At 37.8% G+C, this 27621-nt stretch overlaps 1 protein-coding gene across 4 annotated transcripts in view; it reads right to left on the reverse strand.

The window, feature by feature from the left end:
• Positions 1-1798: 1798 nt before the first annotated feature.
• DPY19L1 (dpy-19 like C-mannosyltransferase 1) overlaps positions 1799-27621 on the reverse strand; it is a gene marked incomplete at its 5' end in the record, with an annotated part of 91616 nt that continues 65793 nt past the window's right edge. Inside the window, 10 exons of one of the 4 annotated variants that reach the window (XM_080818197.1) lie at positions 1805-3055; positions 4443-4616; positions 9721-9846; positions 10953-11052; positions 11812-11986; positions 13376-13495; positions 14458-14482; positions 16911-16960; positions 19135-19206; positions 23637-23738. In XM_080818197.1, the coding sequence (XP_080674323.1) occupies positions 4460-4616; positions 9721-9846; positions 10953-11052; positions 11812-11986; positions 13376-13495; positions 14458-14482; positions 16911-16960; positions 19135-19206; positions 23637-23738 (927 nt within the window). In that variant the 3' untranslated portion in view covers positions 1805-3055; positions 4443-4459. Of the gene's footprint in view, positions 4617-5725; positions 5790-9720; positions 9847-10952; positions 11053-11811; positions 11987-13375; positions 13496-14457; positions 14483-16910; positions 16961-19134; positions 19207-23636; positions 23739-27621 lie in introns of those variants that run through there. The other 3 variants (XM_080818196.1, XM_080818195.1, XM_080818198.1) reach the window with 3 other exon arrangements.

Genomic DNA, 27621 nt, shown 5'->3' on the forward strand with positions numbered 1-27621 from the left:
CTTATGGAATGAAAGGTTAAAGGAAAGAATTTTCAAGACCTTCCTATGCCTTAATGTCCTTTTCAACTCCAAATGTAAAACTGTATTTGCACCGATATTGTACTGTGAAATAAAGACCAATTCAAGAATGTAATGAAGTTTAAAAGAAGCTTCTCTTTTCTCTGCACAGGGAACAATTTTACTGATTTAAATTAGAAACTCCTAGTGGTGGGGAAAGGAAAAGGGAAGGCAGAAGAGAGAAACAGGTGATCCGTGACTCAAAGCTTGTCCTTAGCCGCTCTCTAATAGAGGGAGAAGATTGAAGATTTCTGGGGCCAAACAAAGGTAATAAAGTGAAAAATGGAGTTTTAAAATCCACACACATCACTGAATTTATCCATTTTCTTCTAGATAAAGTAATTTTACAAAAGGAAGTTCGATTTTAAAGGATTTCTCTCGTTTTTATTTCTGAACTGAAAAGAAAGTGTTTGAAGCCCAGTCTAGTTTACAGTTTCAAAGTATTTGAATGATCATAGCCACCTGCTCAGCAAACACCATGTAAATAAGCTTCTTTAATGTTCTGGTTAAAAAATACCTTATCTGTTCTTCGTTCCTCGCAAGTTCCGTTGAGGCAATGCCCCCAAAAGACAAAGAGGGGACTCTACAAAATTCAGTTTCCAATAGAGGGACCGTGTAGCCCATCATGTGGGATAAATGCTGTCAAGAAGGGAACGCCCTCTATAGGCCAGCCATCCACATAGTCTTGCAATCCATGAGAGCAGCCGCTCTCCTGTGGTCCCTGGACCAAGAGCATGAGCACTACTTGAGACATGGTTAGAAATGTAAACTCTTGGGACCCGTCTATTTAGTCCATTTGGGCTATCCTAGAGACAACAAAAATTTATTTCTCCCAATTCTAGAGACTGAAAGTCCAAGATCAAGGTGCCAGCTGATTCAGTGTCTGGTGAGAGCCCTCTTCCTGATTCATAAATGGACCTTGTAGTTTTAACTTCACAGTGTGGATGGCCCAAGGGAGCTTGCTTGGGATTCTTTCATATGAGCACGATCCTATTAGTGAGGGCTTTACCCTCATGACCTAATCACTTCCCAAATGTCCCATCTCCTAATACAATCACCTTGGGGTTTAGGATATCAACATATGAATTCTTGGGGGATGCATTCAGACCACCCCACCACCTGAAGAGAACTGAATCAGAAGCCTCTGTGGTGGGGGGCAGTGACCTGGGTTTTAACAAACCCTCCAGGTGACTCTGAGGCACACTGAATTTGAGAACCACTAAACTAGAAACGCTTCACTCCCAAAGAGGTCAGAGAAGGAAGGTGTCACTGTGTAAAGGAATTAATTATACAGGCATGAACTAAGCTAAACTGTCTTTCCTCCAAGCATATAAATAAGTAGATAAACAAAGCTGATGCTTCTATCAAGCAAAAACATGGAGATATAATTAAGGAAATATAGGACCACACTACAGTTTAATTTATGAGAAAAAGCTTTCAGTAACTCTAAAATTATCCCCAAACTATGACTTTAAAGGATAATTATGTCCCTCGATGTAAATGCTAAAGTAATGTAAATGTGTAATGGCATAAATATAGAAGAGTGTGGGTAACCCCAGTATCTACAGGGCCCCACTGAAGAGGACTAAGCAGTTTCATACACCCCACTGTTGGAACTCTTCCCCACCATTCAGGACTACAGCCTGCCACACACCAACTTCATGGTTATCTGACTACAGAATGACCCTGGACATATTTTAAGGTCAAGGTAGAAATGAAAATAACAAAATAAAGCCATGTTCTAGATTTTTCATCATCTTTTTTATTGAACATACATAGTACATGTAAAACTGGCATAAAATTCATAAAAATACGATACTTCCATGTGATATCACTTTATTCCTGATACAGCCTTTCACATTCTCCTTAATATCATTGTCCTATTTTAACACGATACTTTTTCTGTGAAGCGTTTTTAGAGGCTTTCTGCGTATAGAAATACTGCCCCCACTGTGTTTTTTCATATGCCACAACAAGAGCTATCTTTACCACCTCCTTACCTTCCTCATACTAAAGCAAAAAAATATTTTCAAATGCTAAAAATAAGTAGAATACTGAGCTTTAATACTGTTTTGTCATGTATATGGAAACTACTACTATTCTATGTTCCCATAAAAGATACTGATCTTCTACAGCACCGGCTGCTACCAGATGGGACCAAGGCTGAGTGTGCCGTGTAGCCCAAGGCCTCTGTTCTTAACTGACTGGCCTAAAATACACTCATAGCTCGCTGGTGTAGTTACGTTAATAAATACCGTTACAAAAGGGATTCCTATGGGGAGGGGAACAACCCAAATTGACCACTTTTAACTTTTCCCACCATATGAAACAGTCAAAACGGTTATTTTAATGTTTTTTCCTATACAGAATTTCCAGTCATTACACGTGACCTCATCAGGAAAGAATTGATTGGAGGGTGGGGAGAAAAGACAGTGACTTTAAAAGTACATTTTTTAAAAAACCGGCAGCGCTGTGTGTAGGAGACAGCCATGTCGCGTGAACAGTGGCACAGAGAGCGGAGCGCGCTTCCCTCCCCCCGCCCACGGCGACTCTCAGCCACCTCGGCCTCAAGTGCCCTCTTCCCATTTTTCCGGATTGCTGCATCATTGCTCAAATTCTACTCCTAATCCACGACTCCCCAGCTGCTTCCCTATTTTCTGAAACTGGCAGAAGCCCAAGAAATAAAAGTCACGCAGCGAGCGAGGAGGAGGGGTCTGGCACCTGAAGACACTGTCGGCAGCTCCCGCCGGAAGGAGGCTCCCTGGAAGCGGAAGTGCGGGCTGTGGGGCGGGCTGGGGGCTGCCCACTCACCAGCCCAGGCTGTCCTTGCAGCTCTCTGCTCTAAGCAAGCTAGTGCTTCCCCCAGACCAGGCTTGTCCTTGGGCTCTGGTGAGAAGGCAGAAAGGGAACAGCTCTTCAGTGGCTCCCAGGAGTGGGCACCGGAAACCATCCCTGAGGACTCAGGTCTCAAGGACAGTCCACAATGAGGTTAATCTGCCTGTGGTTAATAAAGAGAACACTGTATAATTAAATGTGTAGTCCATCAGAGTCATGGTCTGCTTAGAATTTAAAATCTTAAAACCGTTTCTCAGAACTATGAGGATTCACTGTTTTGAAGAATCTCATTTCACACAAATTAACTTCTAAGAAACAAAAATTCATACTAGGAATTCAGAGCAGGTTTGGGAATCTTTTAAAATAAAAATAAATAAGAAGGAAAAACTTAAAGAGGAAGGTTGAGCATATTCGTTCTTCATACTGAAATGATAGTTTTGGGGATCAAAATTATAATGTAAGGCTTAAGGCTTTGTCTTACTAAAGACAGGCAATTTAAAAAATAAAATATAAAAATTCCATTCATTTCTCATTATGGGATTACTTTTTTGACAGAAAAATTAGTCATGTCTTATTGTATCTTAATAGTAAAAGAAAAACTACACATACTACAGTCTACTGTTCCACTGTAATTTGTGTCTACTCAAATACACACTAGTTTGCAGATGCATCATCATATTTGGGTCTTTCAAAATAGCTGTTCTTAAAACTACAATTAAACATGAAAAAATTTTACAGTGGTTTAAAGGTACTAAAATATAAACATCTGAGTAATACCAAAAATGAGAAAAATACACAATTGTCATTAATTTTTTTTTAACCAAGAATAAGTACTTCCTAAGCAACTAAATGAGTAAATAACACTTATTTGACAAAGAATGCTGGGAGAGAAAGAGGGAGAAAGGAGAGAGAGAAGACACGCTAATGCCACAGGGTTGGTAATTACAGGAATTTGATCCTGACCACTAGATCCAAAAATCTGGATTAGTAATGGGCAGGAAATGCTTCATTAACAAGAGCAACAATAAACAAAAGAACATGAAGAAGTGAAACAGAGAACTCCACATACCAAATACCCATGTCTGCCCCATCTACTCTTACGGAAGTTGTTGACAGGGGCCCGACATGACTGAGGAGCTTATGACAGTCACGGAGATGTCCAAATGACAAGAGGCAGAAAAGGAAGCAAGGGCCACTAAGAGTCCATACACTAAAATTAGCCCCTACAATGGTCAGAACTCATGATATTTTCATACCTTTCTTGTCATGACCCATCATATTTCTTACACAGGCAGCTTTGCTCACTCACTTTAGCACAAATATTTAAGTCAGGTACAAACATATACTCATTTGCATAGCAAATTTTAAGGGCGCATTGAAATAGTAACCAACTGATTAAGGTATAAGTATTTTTACAATCAGAACAACATTCGAATTGACCAAACAAAATGTTTTCTATTTGAAAACAGTTACCTATAAAAGTTTTTGGGATCTGAATTAAAAACAAGGCATGAGTTATTAGCAAAACATTAAAACCATTACTGATGTACTTCTCTGTGGGCAGCAGTCATTCTTCTATAACTTCTAAGACTTTGTAAACACTGTTCTGGAATACAGTGGTGAAGTGTGGCTTGGAATCCTTCACCAACAGGTTACATAAGGGAGGTTTCCCAGCATTAGCAGGATCTTCCACGTCCCAAATTTCAGGCATACTGCACCCAGGCCTAGAGAAATGAAGGTACAGATTAGAAATCAAAGTACATGAAGCAAAAGCACACTTTTTAGATTCCTGCCCCCATTTTGTTTTTTCTATATAAATTAAGTTGGTTAAAAAAATCCTATTATAGTTATTTATATTTATTTAAGCTGCCATAAATTCTCTTTAGAACAAGGTGAATGCAGCAAAGTTGACTAAAAAAGAAAGAAACAGACATACAAAAATACATGAATTCAGTTGGTGGGGTAAGAACCATTTTGCTTAAATTCTGCCTCAGCTACTTAGCAAGAATGTGGCTTTGGATAGCTCATGCAGTCTCTCCCGACATTTGTCAAATGGGGAATACCCATTGTGGGCGTGTCATGAGGACTTACAGAGAGAGAGAGAGAGAGACTGTATCTAGCTAGTGCTGTGCCTGGCACACGGTAAGAGGTTAATATATTACACTGACTTAAAAATTCTAATTGGTAGATATGCTTAGGTCACATTTATGCAACTTCCCACTACTGTCTCCTAGAATGAGTCAATTTAAAGAAAATCCAGTGGTGTTCAGCTCACATCTTAGCTAAATGCACAATTAAATTTTAAAAGCAATATATTTTATAAAGAATAGCAGAAGTGAAATTGGTATTGTATGATATTTGTCTCAATAACTTCTGCAGATAATTGTAACATTTATTTTCAGTCTAAAGCAGTGTTCTAGATATAACTGTTGGCTTTCACTAGGGTTTACAAATTTCTTTTCCTTTTTTTTTTTTTTGGTTTTTGTTACATTGAAGATCTTTGTGTTCTTATATTCCAAAATGTGACTCTTTTTTAAGGATGGTGATTTTTATGTCTTGTATAAGGAATTCTTCCCTATCACGATATCATGAGAATATGCATTGTGCGTTCTTCTAATGAAAGTTTTAGAGTTCTGCTTTTCACAGACCTATAACTCATCTGAAATTATTTTTTCCATATGGTGTGAAGTAGAGATTTAATTTTAATTTTTTCCATAGAGATAGCCCACAGTTCTAGGTCCATTTATTAATTATTATTTATCAAATCCATCCTTACCCATACCACTCAGTACCTGGTACAGTGCTTTCGAATCTATATTACCTGTTTTATAATGACCAGTGGAATAACTGATTCAGGCAAGAATCAAGACTGGATGCAAGAGCTAGCTGGTGAAACGCTGTCGAGAAAAAGGACAAACATACAGCCTCTAAGGATCTCCACAGATCTCTTACTAATTCTGAAGGAGATCTGCCCCTTAATAGATCAAGCGGTCAAACTTAAGCATCATCAATGATAGAACAAAGTGATCTCTACCTCCCCAAGTGACTTATGGACTGTAGACAAACCCTGTGGGGTAATTAATATTTTTGCCACAATTTGCTAAACTCAATCTAGTCATGATGAAGGAATTAGACAAATCCAAACATGGAACATTCCTAGAAGACAACAAGCCTGAACTCTTCCAAAATATCAATGAAAACAAAAAAGGCGAAAGGGTGTTCACAATTTCTTATGGGCTATTTGAGAAATTAAAAAAAAAAAAAAGAAAAGAAAAATGCAAAACACAGAAAATTACAGAGAATTGGCAATTGTTTATGTTTTGTCATGGTTGCTTCACTTTAAGAGAGAAAACCATTTCCAGCATGTCCTTTTTATTCCCAAAGGCAAGCCACTCCCCTGCTCTGCAGCATGAGGCAAGCACCATGGCAGGAGTACGTGTGTTCTTGTCTTCTTAATAACGTCTTTAATTTAAAGGTAACTACCATTCCAAAACTGTCAAAATATAGGCCTATCAAAATTTAAAAAAAAAAAAAGTCACTGTCACTTCCAACGCCATTTTTTCAGAGGTGGCCTGTGTGCACAATCTAGCACCCATTCTGCAATACCTTTTTAATCCAAGTTCAGACACATGTGCATACAAACGTAAGCACGGATTTATATATACAGATGCTCCCGGGTTGCTTTTACAAAAATGAGATTATTCTGGGACTCCTCACTTGGCAAGAAAATGTGGCCATTTTTCCACCTCAGCACCTAAATATCTGCTTCATTCTTTTTAATAGTTGCTAGTACGTCTACATATTAATGAACCACTCTTTTATGGGTGGATATTCTGTTTCCCATTTTGCCATTGTAAAGTGATGCTGATATAAACTTTCTTGTGCTGGTATCTTTCTGCAAGCTAAACTTCTAGAAGCAGCACTATCATTACACCACAAGGCTATACAATTTTCACTTTGCCCCTCTCAGATTATCTCCCAGAAGGTTTTACTAATGAGTGTTCTCAAGAAGAGTGTAGAGGGCATTTTTCTGCACACCCTCCCTGACATCAGATTCTAAAACACTGAGCACTTATGATACTAAGACTGGGCTTGGGTTTTCTACCACTTAATTTCTTTACAGAGGCTGAGGCCCAGCTGTGACTATACTGCTGGCCATGGATGGTAGACAGCACAACACCCCACAGAGAAAATGGCCTGGCCCCCGAGTTCACCTGCTTTCAGGAGAGAGAAAAGGCTAAGAGCTACCTTCGTGAGCTCTGTCGGCCTAAGTGTAACACCCTGTTCTCCTTATCTGAGTTTCCTGAAGCTCCCCCAGGAGCCAGCCAGCTATAGCTTTAAATAGCATTATGGAAAATGGGAATAATTTTCTTCTGAATTCATGTGTTTGAATTTTATGTCAACTCTATTACTGGAATTAATGAGAAAGAAAGCAGAGAACTAAGAATAAAAAAGTAGTTAATTAAAAACCCATCTACAACTTGCATTTGAGTATATTTTCATACTTGTATTTGAAAACAGGGTATTAAGTATTTAAAGAATAATCAAGCCACACAATTAAAGCCATTGGTACTGAGATCACATAAATATAGTGCTCACCAATGTGCTGGGCACAGTTTAAGTGATAGATATATACAGAGTCTCTCTTCCCTTTCCTCTCCTACTGAGTCCCCATTTGTTCCCCCTGTTCCGACACACTTTTCTGTTCCAGTAACCTATAGATGTCTCAGGCATAACTGAAATGGACAGTGGGGGCCAAAGCATTAAAGATCCTAGTTCTGATAGAAAGTTCTGTCAAGAAACTCAGTTGTGCTTCTGCACTAACTATTAGTCCTTCTTTCTTTTCTTCTCCTCAGTCCCCGGCTTGCTTCCCTGGCAGAACAGAAGGTACAGCTTGTGTTTTGTTTCAAGGTTTAAGCAAGTGCACCTGCCCAAGGTTTCTTGAGATTTATTATCAGTCTGGCTTAAATCTTGCAGTAGATGAAGAGTGTTTTTTTAGTTACTGAGGAAAACAGATTAGAGAAAGTCGCTTCCTTAGCTTCCTCCTCTCCATTCCTGCTGGAAACACAACAGGGGCAAGTCAAGGTCCAGATGGGGAAATCGAGCACACACTCCCACCCCAGACTCTCAGTCTTAGTGCCCATAAGTGAGGGCTAAATGGAAATGATCCAAAGTCAGTGAATTCACTGCTGACCTTGTTTAGTGTACAAGATTTATTGCCATATTTCCTAAGTTTGTCTTTCATCCCTTCTGGTATACAAAACAGTGCTCTGCCCATCAGAACATGAGACCACTACAGTGAGGCCAATCCGAGGAGCTGCATCAACATTTTAGAATATAAAGCGCCCCAGCCTTTGCAATTCCCACATATTCAAAACACTATGCACCGTCTAGAAAAAGAAAAAAATGAAGACTCTTGAATCAAGACTCATCATTAGCTTGGGGACAAAAAGGTCACAAAGCATTATTTTTATGTTTCAGTAACCTATAGGTGTCTCAGGCTGATCACTGAACTAGAGAGTGAAGCCCAAGGCGATAAAAGAAGATCCCAGTGTGGGTGGAAATCTCCAATCTATGTTCTCCTGATTGCAAATGTCAGCCCACCATTCATTTATATTACGATGTTCTCATAAAATTGTTATAAGAGATGTTTGTGACTTTTTTGTCCTGAGTTTGTATAACCAAGTTAATTAAAAGTGGGAATATGAATTTTAAATATATTCTTCTGTTCATAAGGAACTAAAACATTTTCTGAACTACGATTCTAGGAACATTTTGTATAGATCCTGATTAAGTTCAAGTCACCTGGGACCCATTCGTAGGAAAATCATTTAATAATCAACAATTTTGTGCGTTTCCTTGTGGGCAATGTGGACAGCTACTGTATCACAGAACGATTCTCACTCCTGAGTCAATATTTAATTATTTTGTCTTAACACCCTTGTGTATCACATGGGTGATACACATGGTGAATAAGTATGACTAAGCCACAAATACAGCAACCACCAAAGGCCTCTGTTTAGTTAAAGAGTAGTGAGAATTTTTAAAATAATAGTATTCCATAAAATACTCTCGATCTGTAATGAAACTACTCATGCCTGTGCTCCTCGTGGAGCCAGTGCTTTGGTATTTTAATAGCAAGCTACTATCACCAGCTGTCTAGTCACCCAGGTGCAAGATTTCTAAACAGTCGACTTCAAAATTCATATTTGCTTTGAAGATCTTACTAACTTTTGCTATCCTCTGCTTAGTGGACTTCTCTGAGTGGAAATAGTTTTTAAAACTATAAACCCAAGAGAATGTGGGTCACGGTAAAGTTAATTATTTCCCCACTCAAATCAGATGTGGAACAGCAAGAAAGAAGGGTCGCTATGAGGTGACGCTGGGAGGGGGGGCCTGTCCATCACAGACACAGTGCAGAATTGTGGCATGCGACTCTCAGCTGCCTGCCTTACATCATTATAGTGAGACTCACCATTATTCGGTTGCAGACTCTGCAAGTATTTTTAAAAGAAAATTCACCCAACTTTAAGTTAAAAGTTTTTAAAAACACCAAAGGCAAATATGAGAAATTTGGGAAATTGTCAGTCAGTACCAATATAATACCTTTAAGGTAGTGTATGCATGCAAATCATTATAAAAGAAACATTTGTAATGACTACAAAGGAAAGAAATCCCAATTCAAATAATGATCTAAAAAGTTTTTTTCCACTTATACTGTGCTGAATGTTACATATATCTCACACATATGAGTAAAGCACTTGCCAAAGATTGAATTAATTTTTCATGTCTTGTGAATATAAAATACTAACTGTGTTGAATACTCACTTGGATCTTCTTATACACCAGGACTCTTCTAGAATGTAATAATTCACTTGTAACTTTATCAATTCCCGCTTCACTTCTTCGGCTGCTTTTCGACTATACATTGAGTAAACTATTTTCGTTCTGGCTCTTTAAAGAAAAATAATTGGGCAGAAGATTTTCAAAATTAAAAGGATGCAATCAATCTATTTGGAAGAAAGCACTGAACGGGAACAAGACGAAAGACTCCACAGAAGAGTCATGTCAAGAGAATTCTTCACAGAATTCCTGCTTCGGGGCATTGGGGAGGTCAAAAGAAAAAGCAGAAGCATCTCTGCATTTCCAAACTTAGTCTTTCTGATTGTTTGCTTGCTTAGTTTTGTTCTGTATTCTCTGTGACCCTATCATACATGAGAAGATGGCGCACTGTGTGCAGATGCACACAAACACGGCTACCAGACTACGTTAAGGCTGCAATGCAGTCCCAACTTCGATAGCAGCCAGAACTGGCATTAATAGCTTTCCATTTTATTCCTAGATTGAGGAAACAAAAAAACAAACTAAATTTATTCAACACATTGTTCTGGAAATAAGCATACTGAATTTAATTTTTAGTGAAAGATTTTTTATTTATAAAATAGAAGTTTCACTGTTACACAAAAGAACAGATTAATAGGATTCACCCAATCACTTAGGAAATGAATAGCTTGACCTATCCCAGAAACTGCATGAAAATTAAATCTATGTCCTTTTCAAAGAGAACACAATACTCTAACTTATGAAAAATATTAAGAATAAAAACCAAGATCATTCTAGTAGGCTATATGGGTGAAAATCAGAATAAAACCCTCTTTGAATGGGATTCCATTTCAACTGACTCCTCAGAATTCAAGAGAAATAGCCAAAAGGAAACCTTAATAAAAGCTAGCGGTTCATGAATCTTCTGGGGAGCTTAAGGACAGTGATGCCTAATAAGGACCTTGACATCTTGCAGCCCTCTTCACCTGCGGAAGACGGACATGCTATGATTTCATTCTGCAGCCGAGTAGAGAACCCCAAAGTTTGTAGTTTTACTGCCCAATAAACAGTTTTGTATCTGACTCAGCCCTCTTATTTCAGCATTGTTTTCTCCCCTAATGCTATAAATCCCCGTTCGCCACAGCCTTCTAGAAACACTCCTCATTATTTCACCAGTTTCCTCACTCGGGATCTGTGTGAGAAATTTGTTTTGGGAGATGTGAGAACTGTGTACTAACCTTAACCCTGCATCTTCATAGTGTGGATGGTTCACAACGGGCCGAAGCGCAGACAGCTTCACACTTGCCATGGTGGGCATGGCACCCGCAAACACCGCGTCTGCAAAGCAGCAAAGGCAGTCTCAGGAAGACACTCAGTGAGCGTTACAAGGTCTCCTTCTGGTCAACGCAGTCACTTCACAGGTGAGAAAGGGGAGGCCCGGCGAGGTTCACGACTTTAAAGATTCAGTGGAAGACCCAGACTGAAGTCAGCCGGCCGGTAAAATGCTACCAGCCCCCTGGTTTGGGTAAACCATTTCCTTTGGAAGTTAGAGCCTTCTCCTTTCATCAGTGAGGACTTCTAGGGTATGGGTCTGTTTGCTTGTTTGTTTATTTTTGTAATGTCCTAGACATTTTTCCTGCCTCCAGGAAAGAAGTGTTAGATGGACTAGGAAAGTTTTATAGCACCAAGAATTCTGGAAAATGATTTAAAATGCAGTCATTTGATACTCAGATAACAATAAAATCTCCCTTGAATAAAGTGTCATATTCCATGAGTTTATTTCAAGAAGGAATGTGCAGGACTAAGATTAAAAACTCTTTCGGAAAATAAGCACAAAAAAATTATTGTAAATCATGCCACAGAAGTCTTTTTGAAAAAAAAAACAAAAACAAAAACATTAGAATCTATGGGAAGAAAAACCAGAATAGATTACTAAAAAAATACAACATTTCTTTTGCAAACCATTTAAGTAAGATTGACATCTCTCTTTTTCTGAATAACCTAGAAGCAGCACTGCCTACAAAGAGTAAGGTCATTGGAAATAATGTGGGTTTAAGATTTTGCAGTGGTCTATAAAACTATGGAGAAAACACATACCTGGTTTAGTACTGTATTTGATCCATTCTATAAGTTCTTCTTGTGGCAAATTGCTGAACTCCCCTACAATATTCCATTGGGTTTGCAGATTTGCTGAACCTTGTATTGACATTGCTGCTAATACAGCAAAAACAACAGCACCAGGATGTACTTTGCAAAAGAGCCATCCAAACAGCTGAAACCAAATGAAGACTACGTTGATAACTGTTAGTACAAAGCAGCCTGCATCCAATCAACAAAAATTCTTCCCAGAGAACACACTCTCTGGAAGAGAGTCCCAGATAAAGAACTAATTATCTTGAGAGAAAGTTCTAGAAACAATGTCCAGAGGGATTAAAAGAATTTTGCCATTAGCCTTACACAGGTGGGATATAATTTAAGAAGCAGTTCTCTCAATTTATTCTAATTCCAGGTTCAGGTAAAGCCAGGACCACCTCCATAATTTGCCAGGCCCAGTGTAAAATGAAAATGTGGAGCCTTTTGCTCAAAAATTATTTAGAAGTTCAAAAGAACAACAGAAGAGCATCCAAGTAGGTGTAGGGTCCTTCTGAGGGTGGGCCCTCATGTGTTTGCCGAGGTTCCACACCTGTGAGGCCTGCCTGGGGCAAGGTCCTCTATCTTCAGTCATGGTGCAGGTTGGGATTTAAGAGGCAAGGTTTCCCATCAACCTCATTTCCTGCCCCAGCCTGGAGGAGTCAGGAAGGAAGTCCTCATCCCTAGGTCAGGCCTCAGATAAGCAGTGCTTCTCTAATACAACACCACCATTCTGATTGGGAGTCTTGAGGCTGGCTGATATTTTCATTTAAATAGTCCACACTCAATAACACTTTGTCCCTATCATTCTCTCCTTAATTTCTCTACATGTCTGTAGAACCAGTTTTTTGAGGGCATATATGTTTTTTTGCTTTTTGATTTCTCTATTTACCATTCTACCTTCATCCCTTGAACATACTATAGATGCTTAGTAAATATTTGGTAAATTTAAGAGAACTTCTGCACCTTGGCTAATGGTCTGATGAAAAGGGGACACTGTGTAGAAGCATAAATCTGTGGATACAGAGCAAGGAGGCAGTTAGCCAGGAAAAATAAGTAGCAAATAACCAAAATGGCTTACACTAAATTTTAAAAAGTCAAGTCAGGGATGTGCATACAAATGTATACTCAAGTGAAAAAAAGTTTTTTTAAAGCTTGATGCCGAAAAGAACATCTATTGGAAAGTAACTGCAACTTGAAATCACCGGCTGGAATTCTTCAGGGTAGGAATATTAAAACAATAAAAAATTACTTCTACAATGGAGCTCTGTTTTCTATCAACATCTGTAGTAATCACTCATGAATTCAGCCTACACGACTTGACTATTTACTGCATGCCAAACACTATTTTAGAATAAATGACCTTTTTTGGCCTTTGCCCTTTAGGAAAAATTAATACAAAACCATGAAGAACTTTCACTACAACAATTTAAAGACTTTTGAGTAATTCAACATTATTTTAGGGCCATTCAATAACAAAGGTGGGGGTAAAGTGATCATAGCAACTATAATTCCAACATAACCATCTTACCTGTCTTGAACAGATCAAGGAAGCCATAACGCACATGTGTGGTGTCAAGAAGAGTTTTAGTCTCATAATTAAAATACCGAGGACTGTATATGCTAAAAGCTGCAATGCATGATAAACTAGCTGAAAGAAAGAGAAAATATTTTTTCACTCCTACTATTTGTGAAGTTTAATATATTGTTAAATAGATGAATATCCAGGAAAGGGCAATTTTTCTTAGTAACAATATTTTGATTTCTGAAATAAACGAGTCTTAAAATTCACTTTCAAACTTCTCCATCTTATTAGAAGCTAAAGTTATAAGTCAGTACCACAAGTGGTTTTAGAATTTTGCTCAGAGTTAAGCCTGCAGTTAATAAAGCCCACATTTCTGAATCAACATTGGTGCTACCATCAGATTAAGACAGGAAAGTGGTAAACAAAAATAAGTACTGTTTAAGATCCCAGAGCTCTGCCTTGGAGCAGCCATCAAAACCAGGTTGAAATATGCAATACGGTATTATTAACTATAGTCACTACATTGTTGCTAAGACAGTAGATCTTAAAAGTCCTCATCACAAGAAAAAAGATTTTTTGTAACTGTGTATGGTGATGGATGTTAGCTAGACTTATTATGGTGATCATTTCACAATGTACACACATCTGATTAATTATGTTGTATATCTGAAACCAATATCATGTTAATGTCTATCATACATTTATTAGAAATAAATAAAAAAACAGAAAGGAAGGAAGGGGGAATGGGGGAATGGGGAAAGGGGAAAGAAAGGAGGAGGGAGGGAGAGAAGGCAGCAGGAAGGGAGGGAGGAAAACAGGTGGAATCACCAGAGATGGGAGCTGCTGCTTATTCACACAATAAGCTGGGTCATCATGAGGATGATCAGAGCAGACCAAATGGGTTTCCTACTTAACCATTTTAACAAATGAATGGTTGTGTTTGTAATAGTCTCATAAAAACACATATAGACCTATTCTGAAGATGATTAATGACAATTACCAATACTTAGAAACTGGAACTAGAAAGAAAAGTCCAAATACACACAAACATTAAAATAAAGAACATTTTAGTAATATTGAGTCTTTACCTCTCCGTGGTCAAACTGGTGTTTCCTGAAATGGAGTAAGAAATACTACTATTGAATCATTACTGAAGCACTTACTTCAATTATTTGCATTATTATCTTACAAATACGAGTTTTGTAAGTTGCATATACAATATTCCAAGGACACATATATGTAAATAAAAATAACTAACAGTTATGAACTGAAACTGATGCCACAATCTTTTAAAGGACATTTGATTTTTTTTTTAAAGGACAGTGTTGCATACTCTGAACATTTGATTACATGGACAATTACTGGGCCAACAAAAGGCACAGTATGGTCTATCAGATACCTCCCTGGGGATATTCTGGCAGAACAGAGAATGAACTGAAGGGAAGCCTGAAGCCTTCATACTTCCATACCCCTGCTTCTCATTACAGTTTATGGGGTCTCTGAGCTCCCCCATAAACTGTAACTGCTACAGAGATCATTCAGGAAACCACACATAAAAAGATGTTTTCAGCAAGGGCTTTGGAATATACAAATAGCCACAAAATCCCCCTTTAGTTTTGCTTGACAGTTTTAATTTCCTGAGAAAATATAAATGCTTTAAAACCTATATGCCCTCCCTACAACTTCCTCTGACCCCACAACCCCCTCCCCCCACCATCCCATTTCAATGATCATCACAGCGATGACAGCAATATTTTGAAAATGGGAATCTAGTCATGCCAATCCTTACTTAAAACCCTCCAGTGGATTCCTTTTGTAATTAGAATAAACTCTCAAATCCTCACTATGCTTCACATGGTCTTCCTACTTCTCATTCTTGAAACTCATCATCTACCACATTCCCCCTCAGTCACCACGCCTCAATCACACTAGACTAATCTTACTCCGTCAAACATCAGGGAGACGCCCACATTCAGTGCCCCTCTTGATAATCACTCCTATTCCATTTCCCTGTTTTATCTCCTCAAAAGTGTTCATTGAGTGGTTTCTTGATTACCAACTGTCTCTCCCTACTAAAACTGACCCCTCAGGACTACAGGGTACAAACCCATCCACCCTCAATCCCATTGAGCACTGATGGCACTGGAGATCCAGCAGTAAATAAGACAAGAAAATACCTGTTCCCTCACAGAGCTTACACAAAGTCAAGGGAGACTAACAAAAAGCAAATGAGCATATGTCACATGGTGGTAAGTACTGTGGAGAGAAAGGAAACAGGGCAAAAGACGCCAGGAGTGTGGGTAACCGGGAAGGTGTATGTCAAAACATGTGGTCACCAACTGAGGGACACAAGAGCAAGACCTGAAGGAGAGAGTTTGAGATTGAGCATCCCTCAGGCAGACAGAAAGTGCAGAGCCCCATAGTGGGAAGGTCCTTAATGGGCTAACTACAAAGACACCATGACTAGAGAAGAGAGAGGTAGGGGGAAAACTGCGGTGCCATGGCAGACAGGCAGCGCACCGGTGTTCAGGTGTAAATGGTGGTGAATGCTGAGAGATAAAGCATGTGATGATGGAGAATAATAAGCAAGGAGACAAGGAATCTCCTCAAAAGTGATGGTCAGGAAAGGCTTCTTGAAGGAGGTTACATTTACACAAGAATTAAAGGAGTTGGCCACATACAGAGCCAGGCTGTGGGGAGCAGAGGGCCAAGTGATGACCTTAGGGTACAGCCAGGGCAAAACCACAGAGGCAGAAAACAGCCGCCATAGCTAAAGAGCAGAAAGGAGGTCCATGGGATATGAGTGCAGTGGAAAAGAGGAAAATGAGAATTTCTTTTTCTCTCAGTTGTCTCTTCGTGTCTTTCACTCATTTTTCTAATGGGGTTTTAGCATTTTTCCTATTAATTTGTAGAAGTCCTTTATGCATGCCGGTCATTAGTCCTCTGTCATATACTGTGAGCATTTCCCCCCATTTTCCTTCTTCTCTGAACAATGTTCACAGTATCTTATCAAACGAAAATATTTATCTGGCCAGCCTTTTAATCTTTCCTTCTAGCTTACAGGTTTTATGTCATCCTTAACGGGGACTTTAATCCTAAAACTCTAAAAATAATCTCTTGGTTAATATTGAGGTTTTATTTTGTTCCTACATTTAAATCTTTGCTCCATCTGGAATTTATTCTGTGTAAAATATGAAGTATGGAATTAGTTTTATATTTCCCTGCTCTTCTCTCAAAAGACAGCCCATTGGTCCTAAAACATTAACAGAATAATTTTTGTTCCCTACTAAACTGAAGCACAAAGTTGTATCCTTTATGTACAGGGTATGAGTAGGCCCACAGTCAGATTGTACAGATGGAATCTGAAGTATGAATAAGTGATATTCTGAGCTCTGCACTGATAGGGAGTAATGAGAAAAGCAAAGACGAGGAATGACAATCAAAAACACTAGTTATCAAACGCTGAGTGTGCAACATCAACTATAAAAATACGCTGTTAATATCTACTTACTAATGTAAAATGATTAAATAGCATATTTACCTTATATGTGTCTGTTGTTTAGTTAAGACACCCCACATATCACTAATAATCTGCAAATAGATTTTTTAACACTTTAGAAGAGCTGTGTTGGGAAAAACAAAATTTCAACTAAAGTATCCTTTAAACTTTCAAACATCTACTTAAAAATGTAAGAAGTATGGAGATAAGAAATAATTCGGGAAATAATTATAACACCAAACGCTTCCATTTATACAGTACTCGATCATCTCTAATATCCAACAACCCTGTTCAGGTAGATTGTGTTACCCTCATTTTGTAAATAAGCAAAGAGACTCAGACAGATTAGATGATCTCCCAGAAGGTGGAACAACTAGAAAGCATTGCGAAGCCCTGAAACCCGACCTTCTGGCTTCCAATTCACATTCAGTAAATTACACAGTGCCAAGGTTGTTGGTAATGCCTCTCCTCAATCATATATACACATATCTGGACAACGAGCTTGGAGACTGATACGTACAACTAACCAAACACTGAGTTTGCATATTTAGCAGCAACTGGAAGGTCATCGAATCTGAATCCTATCCCCAGTGTGGGTGTCCTCTACGACACTGCTCACATGTTTTCATCCACCTCTTGGAAGAACCACCCAACTGCTGCTTGAGTTTGCAATGCTTTCCTAGTCTCCAGATTTTTTCTGGTCAAAAATCCTTCCCCCTAGAATTGGCGATGATTCTAAGGAGCCAAAATGAGTATACTCTTGTTTCTAAGTGGCAGGCTTTTAAATATTTGAAAATAATTATCCTTTTCCCCTTTGAATCCTTCTTCTTTAAATCAAACATCTGAGCTTTTTTTTTTTAACCTGATGTAACTGTTTTCATCATCTCTAGCCATCCAGGTTGCTGTCTTTTTAATGCATTCTGAATTGCCGACATCGGTATTCTTTGATTACCTACGGGGTGCACACACACATAAAGTATGCAAAAGTGCAAAGGAAGCACAGAGGCCAGCATAGAGCAGAAAGTGATTGGCAATAAACTCATTAGATTTGAAAAGCTTGTGAGACTATAAAGCTGAACACAACACAGCACCCAATAAGGCAGGAAAGGTGCCGAGTCTGATTCTTGCTCTTCCCTTGCTTTTTAATGGGCACAATGTGAGTCTGGTAACAACCTCTCTGATCTTCTAAAGCTGCATCTGTCAAAATGGGGATAATAATATCCCCAACAGGGCTGTCAAATAAGCAGGTACAATAACACATGGGATATGTTTGGGGAGAGTACAAATATATAATGTGAACAATAATTATAGCACAGAATATTCTACAAATACATAACACTGTGTTAACACAGAGATCATTAACTACAAATCAGAAAACCTTTAGGGTCTATCATCTGTTATCTTGATTACAGATTAATCTTTATTCATTCTCTTAAAACACTTGCAGTTCCAGAATTTGCCAAATGTTAAAAGAAAAAAGAGAATATCATGCCTGTTTTTTGCTAAAAACGGGAACTTCCCTGACCTGTCAAATCTGGGCTTAGAATTTCATTATCAAAGGCAAGTTGGGAGTCTAACAATTTTATCGATGTTGGTAATACATTATTAATATTCTATTTTTTTGATCAATAATAATAAACTCGATCCAGGACTTTGTGAGCAATGCACGGATGACTTAGAATGGCATATTTTAAATATTTTAGTGAAATATTACATAAAGCTAAAAGTCAGTAATAATTTACAAAGACAAAAATAACTGTATCTGGGTCAATATGGTCTCTTTGATCATGTCTTTCAAAAATACATGACTATCAAAACTTGAACCATCCTTTTCCTATGTCTATTTTATGCTGGTAGACAGTAGAATATTTTTAAGGCTTGTAAATGTTCATCTAGGGCTAGAAGTGAGAAAATACAGAATATGTTTCAACAAATCCATATAAAACATTGTGTCATTAACATATAACTTAAGATACTTAACTACTGTGTAGAAATAAAGTATTTTATTTTAAGAAAGAGCTCTTGAAGGTACCTGGATGGCTCAATAAGATGAGCATCTGACTCTTGGCTTTGGCTCAGGTCATGATCTCAGAGTCATGCAATCTAGCCCTGCAACTGGCCCCGCACTCAGGGGCAGTCTGCTTGAGATTCTCTCTCCCTCTGCCCCTCCCCCTCTAGCCCATTCTCTCTCCAAAATAGATAAACTAATAAAAAAGAAAAAAAAAAAAAAGAAAGAGCTCTTAAGAAATAGATGTGATAGACCTACCTTTTTAACGATTGCAATAAACACAACCAGAACGACTGGAAGCAACAATGTCTTTGTATACCTCAGTGGAGTCTGAAATTCAGAGATATTTTGTTAGAGGAAAATATTATTTTCAGACAAAATTTCATTTCCAATAATGAAAAAAATGAATTTTAAAAAGTGTAAACAGAGCCTTCACCCATTTGAGTCCATCCAGTATACCCACTGACTTGAGTCCCATCATAAAAATGAAGATGCATTTCCATAGAAACAAACTTCCCCAAAATGTTGAGTTGAAAACACAAATACAGTCCCCAAACACTTGTAAGTATAAAATGTGACTGGGACTGGAAAGATTATTGTTCCTTCTTTGCACACTACTTTTCTAACTAGAGAACTCAACTTAATATTCACCTATGGTCAGCAGAACTCCTTTAAATGGCATGAGCTTTTCCTGCACATTTGGTGGGGGGTAAAAATCTTAACCATTGTTCCAAGACACACACACACACACACACACACACACACACACACACTAATGACCCATGTTTACAAGAGAAATAAAAACATTTTTACCTTTCCTTAAAACTACAGAAACATTTATAACAAACCCCTACAACTGCAATCCTATATATTTCACAATCATTTGAAGTCATAGTCTTAAACAACTCTAGGCATGAAATTTCTAAATTGCAATTGATTTGCTTACCACCACCATTTACCTTCACAAAAATCATCCTGTATCATTGAGTTAAATAAGGTACACTTTTCCAAATATATTTATCAAGAGACATCTAGTTTCAACATATTAAAAACACTGCTACATTTTAATAATATAAAATATAAGTAGTATTTTCTGATTTTCCCCCTCATTAGTCCACTTTTCTGGCTTGTTATCCCATATTACACAAGTAATTTTGATAATTTATTAGCCCCCAAATGCATACTTCACAGAAGTCTCATTAAAAGGAGACTTTTTTATGTTTTTATTTTACTATTTACCTTTATAAACATTTACACAATACTTACACTTTTAAAATATACTTATTTCTATTTTGTAAATTTTTAATTGTCTTAACCTCATAAAAATCATATAACCAAAAGTATTTTATTATTCAAAAATTTAGACATTTGCTAATAACAACTAACAATAACTGTAAGAAAAGTTGTGAGATTCAGGTGTTTACCTTAAAAAGGCAATGTATCAAAATTGCATTTAAAGTATTTAACAAATAAACAATTTTAAAATTATATCCCAAAACTTTGTTTTTAAAATATTTTTAAATATTTTTCTTAAAATGAAAAAATCAGATTAGCATCAAACTTTGACAGCAACACTTAGACCAGAAGATGGTGGAGTAATTTATTTAAGACAGTCAAGGAAAAACACATGAGCCAAAGATTTTGTATCTAGCCAGACCTTCACATATAAAAGCCACTGATAAAATATTTGAACATGTGAAAACTCAGGGATTATGGGCCCTATGGCCCTTCCTGAGGAATCCACTGGAGAGTAAGCTTCACACAATCAAGAAATAGGCATGAGAGGCTTCAGTCCCAGAACATGCAGCATTAAAAACACCAACCTACAGAACTGTGACAAGGGCAGGGATACAAAGGTGATAGAAAACAGCATGAGTGGTTACATGTCCAGATACTGAAGGTGCAGTGGGACTCCTACAGTGGGGTCAGAGGGGAGAAGTAAAATAATGTAAAATAATGTCACTGGTAATTATATGGGAAGTAAAATATTGTCACTGATTGTAGTATTACAATAAATCAGAAATGGGGGGTTAAGAAGTGACTAAGTTCAGCGTAACTCTCAGTAGGAAACCAACAGAAGGGACTCCAGTTAGTATATAAAAGAATTAATATAAAGGAAACAAAGTATACAATTTCCTCAATTCCAAAAGATCCATCAGGGAGAGTATAGGCACATGGACAAATACAAAGGAAACAAACCACACAGGGAAAAGAGTAGGCGTGTGTGTGTACATGTGTGTGAGCTTTAGAATTATAAGTTCCTTTTCCACGAATTTTTTTGTTTTATTCTAAGCATAAAAGTTATACATGCTCATTGTAAAAATTAAAAAATGCAGAAAAAATAAAGATGACAACCAGTTTCACATTTTAATCAGTTACCAGAATTTCTTCCCCAATGAGTTTTCTGTTCATATCCTTCCCCCATTTCTGCATATGTGTGTGGGAGTGAGGATGTATTTTTGGTGGTGGAGAAGGGTCGAGTCATCGGTAATTTTTACTGATTTGGACAATCTCCTATACTCACTACATTAATCCCTAGTTTCATTTGTTATATTTATAGCTAGAGTCATTCCAGTTAGTCTTTGCTTTTTAATTTTTATAATATTTAATGTACAGATGTTTTAAGTTACATGCAGTCAAATTTATTAATCATTCTCATATGTGCTTTGGACAGCTATTATGCTCATTAAAAAATGAAGCTAATACTCATTGAAATGTCTCTCAAATTTATTTTTCAGGCTTCATTTAATTTTGACATATTAATTAACTGAATTGAAGTTTATTGCATAATGTGACACAAGGCTTTAACCTAACTCCTCACCCCAAATCCCATTTTTCAAGTATTTATGAAATAATGCATTTTAACTATTTATCTGTGCTTCTCTCTTCATTTCCTATCAAGTACATACACATAAACACAGTTAAGTACATACACATGGGTCTATCCAAGCATTGCCTATTTTTGGCCATAAAAATGTTCCTTAGTATTGCTGTACTTTAAATAGTGTTGCTCACCATTTCTATATCTAGAAAGGAAAGATCCCCCTCTTTGCTTTTACTCAGTCAGTTAAACGTCTGACTGCTGATCTCAGCTCAGGTCAACCTCAGGGTCATAAATTCAAGCAGAATATAATTAAAATATGACTACTGCATAAAATTTCAAAGATACAAATTGCAAAAATAGTTAATCATTAATTATCTCTCCAGTCAAAACCACTGTTAAAGTTTTGCTCTCTTATACCTTATTCTATGCATGTTAATTATAGGTAAATAAGGGCATACCATTTGTTCATTCCATGATACATGTCTTTCCATATCAGTATAATATCATGACAAACTCTTCCTTTCTCCCAGTGTTTGGGTGTATCATACAATGGATGCCTTCTCGGAACGGGCACCATACTGTCTCTACAGCACAGCCCTGGGAAGATACCTACAGAGATGTGGAATACCAGGCTGCAAACAGCTTTGCTATTTTCTTCAAATTAACCGAAGTCATGCTATGCCTCAATAAACAATTTCTTCTATCACCTCACTGATGCTGCATACTCTCAGGTTAGAGTGGTATGAATATCCTCAATAACACCAAAGGACTTCCGCCATATCCTCCCGCTCTGTCGATGTTTACCCTCTACTTCCTTTACCACTTGCTTGAAGGAGTCTTGATTTTCTGTGAACATGTATTTGAATGTCTCGCAAGACACTCTTCTTTAGTTTCTTCCTGTGGGCTCAATACTATCATTCATACACTATATATTAGCCATTATGTGTCAAAATTTGCCAGAACCTGGGAATGAAGACTGACAGGTCACTGGAGCAAACAGTACATCTGCAGGACGTGCTCAATTCAGAATGTCTGGTTGGTAAGAGTGTGCAGTGGGGTACACTATCATCCCCTGGTCCGTAACTCAGGGCACAGACGTAGCCACCTAGCAGGATCAGGGGAGCTAGAGTATTTTTTGTGTGTGTGCAAAAAATACACACACAGAGCTTTGAAGGAAAATGTCTCATAGATAATAAAATATAATAAATTGGGGCCACATGGGTGGTGTTAAAAAAAAACACACATCTATATATCTCTATCTATATGTATATCTGTAACTATATATACATATACATACATGTTTGTTGAACCAAGCCAGCTCACTGATCGCTACAACATATTTTATACAAAATATCATTAAAATGTCAAAATCCTTCTCTACATATCTCATTTGCTTCTCACAGTATCTTTTCGCAGCATACCACTAGGAACTAGTAAGCCATGACAGAAGAACAAACGAGAGTTGCTTGTCCAAGAACCTCAAGTACTCTTGCAGACTTCCATCTCACAACCCCCCACGCTACTCTCTGCTTTCTTTTTAAACATCTGAATACAGTTTTAGAAAGAAAAACACTGTTGGAATGGAAAAGTTGTACTCAATGATATTTCAGAGCAATGAGATTATTCAAATCAACAACCACAAAGTGAATGGAAATGTGAGAGCTCGAGAGCGGCATCCCTGAAACAAGGCTACTTGAAATGCCTCCGTGTTTACCCATCCAAAACACTATTGCTAGTCTGAAGGCATGCTTCTCAATTATCAAAATGCGAAAAGACCATACTAACAGTAGTAGGAATGTCCTCCTCCAAGCCATCACTTTCCTTTCCTTCCCACTGAGGTAAGAGCACAGAAGGGAGTCCAAGATAAGAGGAGCGCCCTTTATGAAAAATGAATGGACCAAAACCTGAGGAAGGAAAACTAGAAATTGCATCTTACCTCCTTTTCCATAAAGTCAAACTCTGCTGCACAGGTATACAATAAAGTATCAAAATCCTTGTAACTGAAGAATTTTGATGTTAATAAGTTGCCAATATGAGCCTAGGAAGGAATAACGTGGGGTACCATTAGATTATGCCATATATTGTAGTAACGCACTTTAATCTTCATAGTATCTAAAAACAGCTTTCTATATCGCAGAGCTCGCTGTTCCCATGCCAGACTTGCTTCTGTTAAAGCACTGCAATTTCATGGTTCCCCTTCTCTTGCTGGCAAATGATAGCTCCAGCAACGCCCGCCTTCCACGATTCATCACCAGCAGACCAAAGGCTTTTTTTCCCTGGGTTTTCCCGGCTCAGTGTGCTGAGCCTGACAAAATACACTGTACAACACCTCCTTTTCCTGAACCTACCAGGGGTAGCAGGCTTGGTAACACACACAAACCTCTGTCAATCCTAAGGGACAGAGTGCAACAGAGTGAAAGAAAAGAAAACATTAATATCGATTTCTGAAAAGAGGATTAAGGGATGCCTGGGCGACTCAGTCAGTTAATCCTTTGACTGTTGATCTCAGCTCTGGTCCACCTCGGGGTCATAAATTCAAGCCCCACCCACACTAGGCCCCCTGCTGGGCATGGAGCCCACTTTTTAAAAAAAAAAGACTTTGAAAGAAGTAGAAAATGGGCAGGCTTTGGAAAAACATCTACCTTCAAATAATGATCAGTTATATGTGTAATTCTTTATATGCTACCCAGTGCTCTCACATACATCATCTCATTACTTCGCATAAAAAGTCATGTGAGGAAAGTAGGATTATTTGCAATTACCAAATGAGAAAGCATTTACCAAATTTTCAATTCATTATTGTCTAAAAAAGCAAGAACAAAAAAAAAAAAAAGAAGAGGGAAATTACATAAAACAAACCATAGCTAAAATCCTAAATGATATGTACATGAAGCAGGAGGGGACTGGGGAGAGTAGGAACTAAGGGATGGTGGGAATGTGCTAAAGAATTCCAAAATACTTTATTTTGTTGGGGAAGAAATGTACGCTGATAAGTTTAAAAAATCAAAAGGGAGAATATATAGTGCCTTAAATAGCATAAGAAAACCATGCAATCAAAAGGAGAAAGAATTGAAAAAGCAAGTAAAATAGTTGGAAACTCTAAAACAAAATGGAAGAAATAAGTCCCAATACAATGACTGCCATATATGTAAAGACCTTAAGTTCACAAATTAAAGGACAGTTGCTCAAACTGGATTTCAGGGAAAAAATTCAAATTTTATATTGTCTACAAGACACATGTTTAAAACAATAGTATGTAGAAAGGTTGAAAATGGAAGAGGACAACAAAATAAGATAAAATTGAACCAAAGAAATCTAGGTTAGCAATCATTAACATCTCATAAAACTGAATTCAAGCAAAAAATAAATGAAAAGAGACAACAAATGACATTCTATATTCATAAAGTGAACAGCAAAGACAGGTCATATGTATCATGAACATATCTGCAGTTCACAGTATAGATTCAAAGGGTATAAAGAGCTGAAAAAACTGTAGAAAGTAGGATAAGTTGATCGTGGTCACTGGAAATATTAAATATTACCCTTTAAAATAGAAAAAGCAGATGGCTGTTAATATAACACCTGAATATTATTATTAATACGCTCATGGAAAACACAAACTTCACAAAGAGAGAATACATGTTACTTTTGAACATAAGTAAAATATTTTTTAAAAGTTCATATACCATACCACAATACATTTCAAAGAATCGATATAATACAAATTATTTTTTTTCTAATCATAAATGCAATAAAATTGTAAGATGACTAGAAATGGCTTTGAAAATCTTTTTGGCTAGAAACCAAATAACATAAAACTTGATAACCTTCAGACTAAAAAGAAAATCTCAAAACAGTTAATTTGTAAGACACAGAAAAAAATATTACTAATAGGGATATTTATAGCTCTAAATGCATTTATCAGAAAAGAAAAGAGGTTAAAAACAAAAGAGTCAAGCACTTTCCCCTGAGCATTAGAAAAAGCTACAGAACAAGCACAAAGACATAAGAAACAAGGATGACACAATTTGGTGACAAAGAGCAATTCGGCAAAACCAGAAGACTCAAAAAAGGGTGGTACTTTGAAAATATGAATATAGTAAATAGAAAGCAGGAAAAACAGCACACACACAAAAAAACCCTCAAAAACCAGCTCTTTATAGGAGACTAACACAATCTTGATTCTGAATCCAAATAAGGAAGATAATAAAAGAATGTAAAAGACCATTTCACATACATGCAAAAATTTTAATAGGAATTTTCACTAAGTGAAACCTACAACAATTTTTTTTAAAAAAAAACATGATCCATTTGATGACATATATGAAATAGGTGAGTTTCCTCTAAAGACATAAACAACCAATAACTTCCTAAAGGAAGTGGATTTGTAGTAGAAAATTTTCTAATGAAGAAAACTCCAGGCCCTGAAGTCTTCACTATCAAATTCTACCAAACACTGTAGGAAAAAATAGCATCACCTCTATATAAATTCTCTTTGAAATAGGAGATTGAGTGTGCCTGGGTGGCTCAGTTGGTTGAGCAACCAACTTTTTTTTTTTTTTAAGATTTTATTTATTTATTTGACAGACAGAGATCACAAGTAGGCAGAGAGGCAGACAGAGAGAAAGGAAGGGAAGCAGGCTCCCTCCTGAGCAGAGAGAGAGCCGATGTGGGGCTCAATCCCAGGACCCTGGGATCATGACCTGAGCCAAAGGCAGAGGCTTTACCACTGAGCCACCCAGGTGCCCCCCAACTGTTGATTTTAGCTCCAGTCATGACCCTGACCCTGACCCTAATCCTAACCCTAACCCTACGGGTTAACCCTAAGTCATGAGATAGAGCCCCATGTCCGGCTGCACACTCAGTGGGAAGATTCTCTCCCTCTGCCCCTCCCCTGCCCTTGAGATTCTCTCCCTCTGCCCCTCCTCTGCCCTGCCTGCACTCACACACATGCGTGTTCTCTTTCTAAAGTAAATAAATTAATTTTTAAAAAAAGAAATAGGAGATTGAACACTTCCCAAGAATTTAAGGAAGACAGCATTACCTTGAAACCAAAGCCAGACAAAAACACTGTAAGAAAATAAAACGACAGACTAATAACCTCCCTTATATAAAAATCCTTAAAAATATTAACAACCAATCCAACAATCTACAGAAAGAATAATATATCGTGAGCAAGTGAGGTTATCCGAGAAATACAAAGATCAACACTCAAGAATCAATGAAAATGGGGACTTTACTTCCTAATGGCAGAGGTAGAAACTGACAAGTCCCCTCCCCCAATAACACCTACAAAATTAGAAAAAAAAAACTGTCAAAAACAACCATATCCCATTTTAGAAAGTGACCAAAAAGAAAACAAATTGAGAAGCACTCATCCCTACAAAATCTGATTAATTCCGAAGGGGAACAGTGGGTGTCAGCAGCATTCGTGCCTGGGAGGCTCCCATCCACCCTCCACAGCAACGCCACTTTCCCAGGTTGGTAGGCCCAAGAGGTCCACAAGGGTGGAGCTGGCTATGAGAAGCAGAACCTTTGCTACAGGAGGGTACTGACTTGTTTGGGGGCATGGAGCAAAAAAATCTATGCTCAGAGACACTGTTAATAAAAGTGTCAAACAGCAGGCAATGCTTTGCCAGGCTAATGTTGCATCATCCCTGCAGTGAACAGCCAGCCAACTGGCAGACGAGCTAGAGACTTTACAGAGATTCTGGAAATGGGAAAACCAACAAGGGGGTAAACCAATTCTCCCATCCCCGTGGCCTGGAAAACTGCACACATAGGCTGAGGGATCCCGGAGCCCAGCTTCTCCACAAACCTATAACTGGCTGGGAGGTGGTATGCAGATTCACGGAAGACAGAGAAGGCGCAGAAGAGAGGAAAAGATGGGGCAAACTTGATGTTCAGATGAGAGTTAACAT

The sequence above is a fragment of the Martes martes genome (assembly GCF_963455335.1).
Source record: "Martes martes genome assembly, chromosome: 11".
Lineage (NCBI taxonomy): Eukaryota > Metazoa > Chordata > Mammalia > Carnivora > Mustelidae > Martes > Martes martes.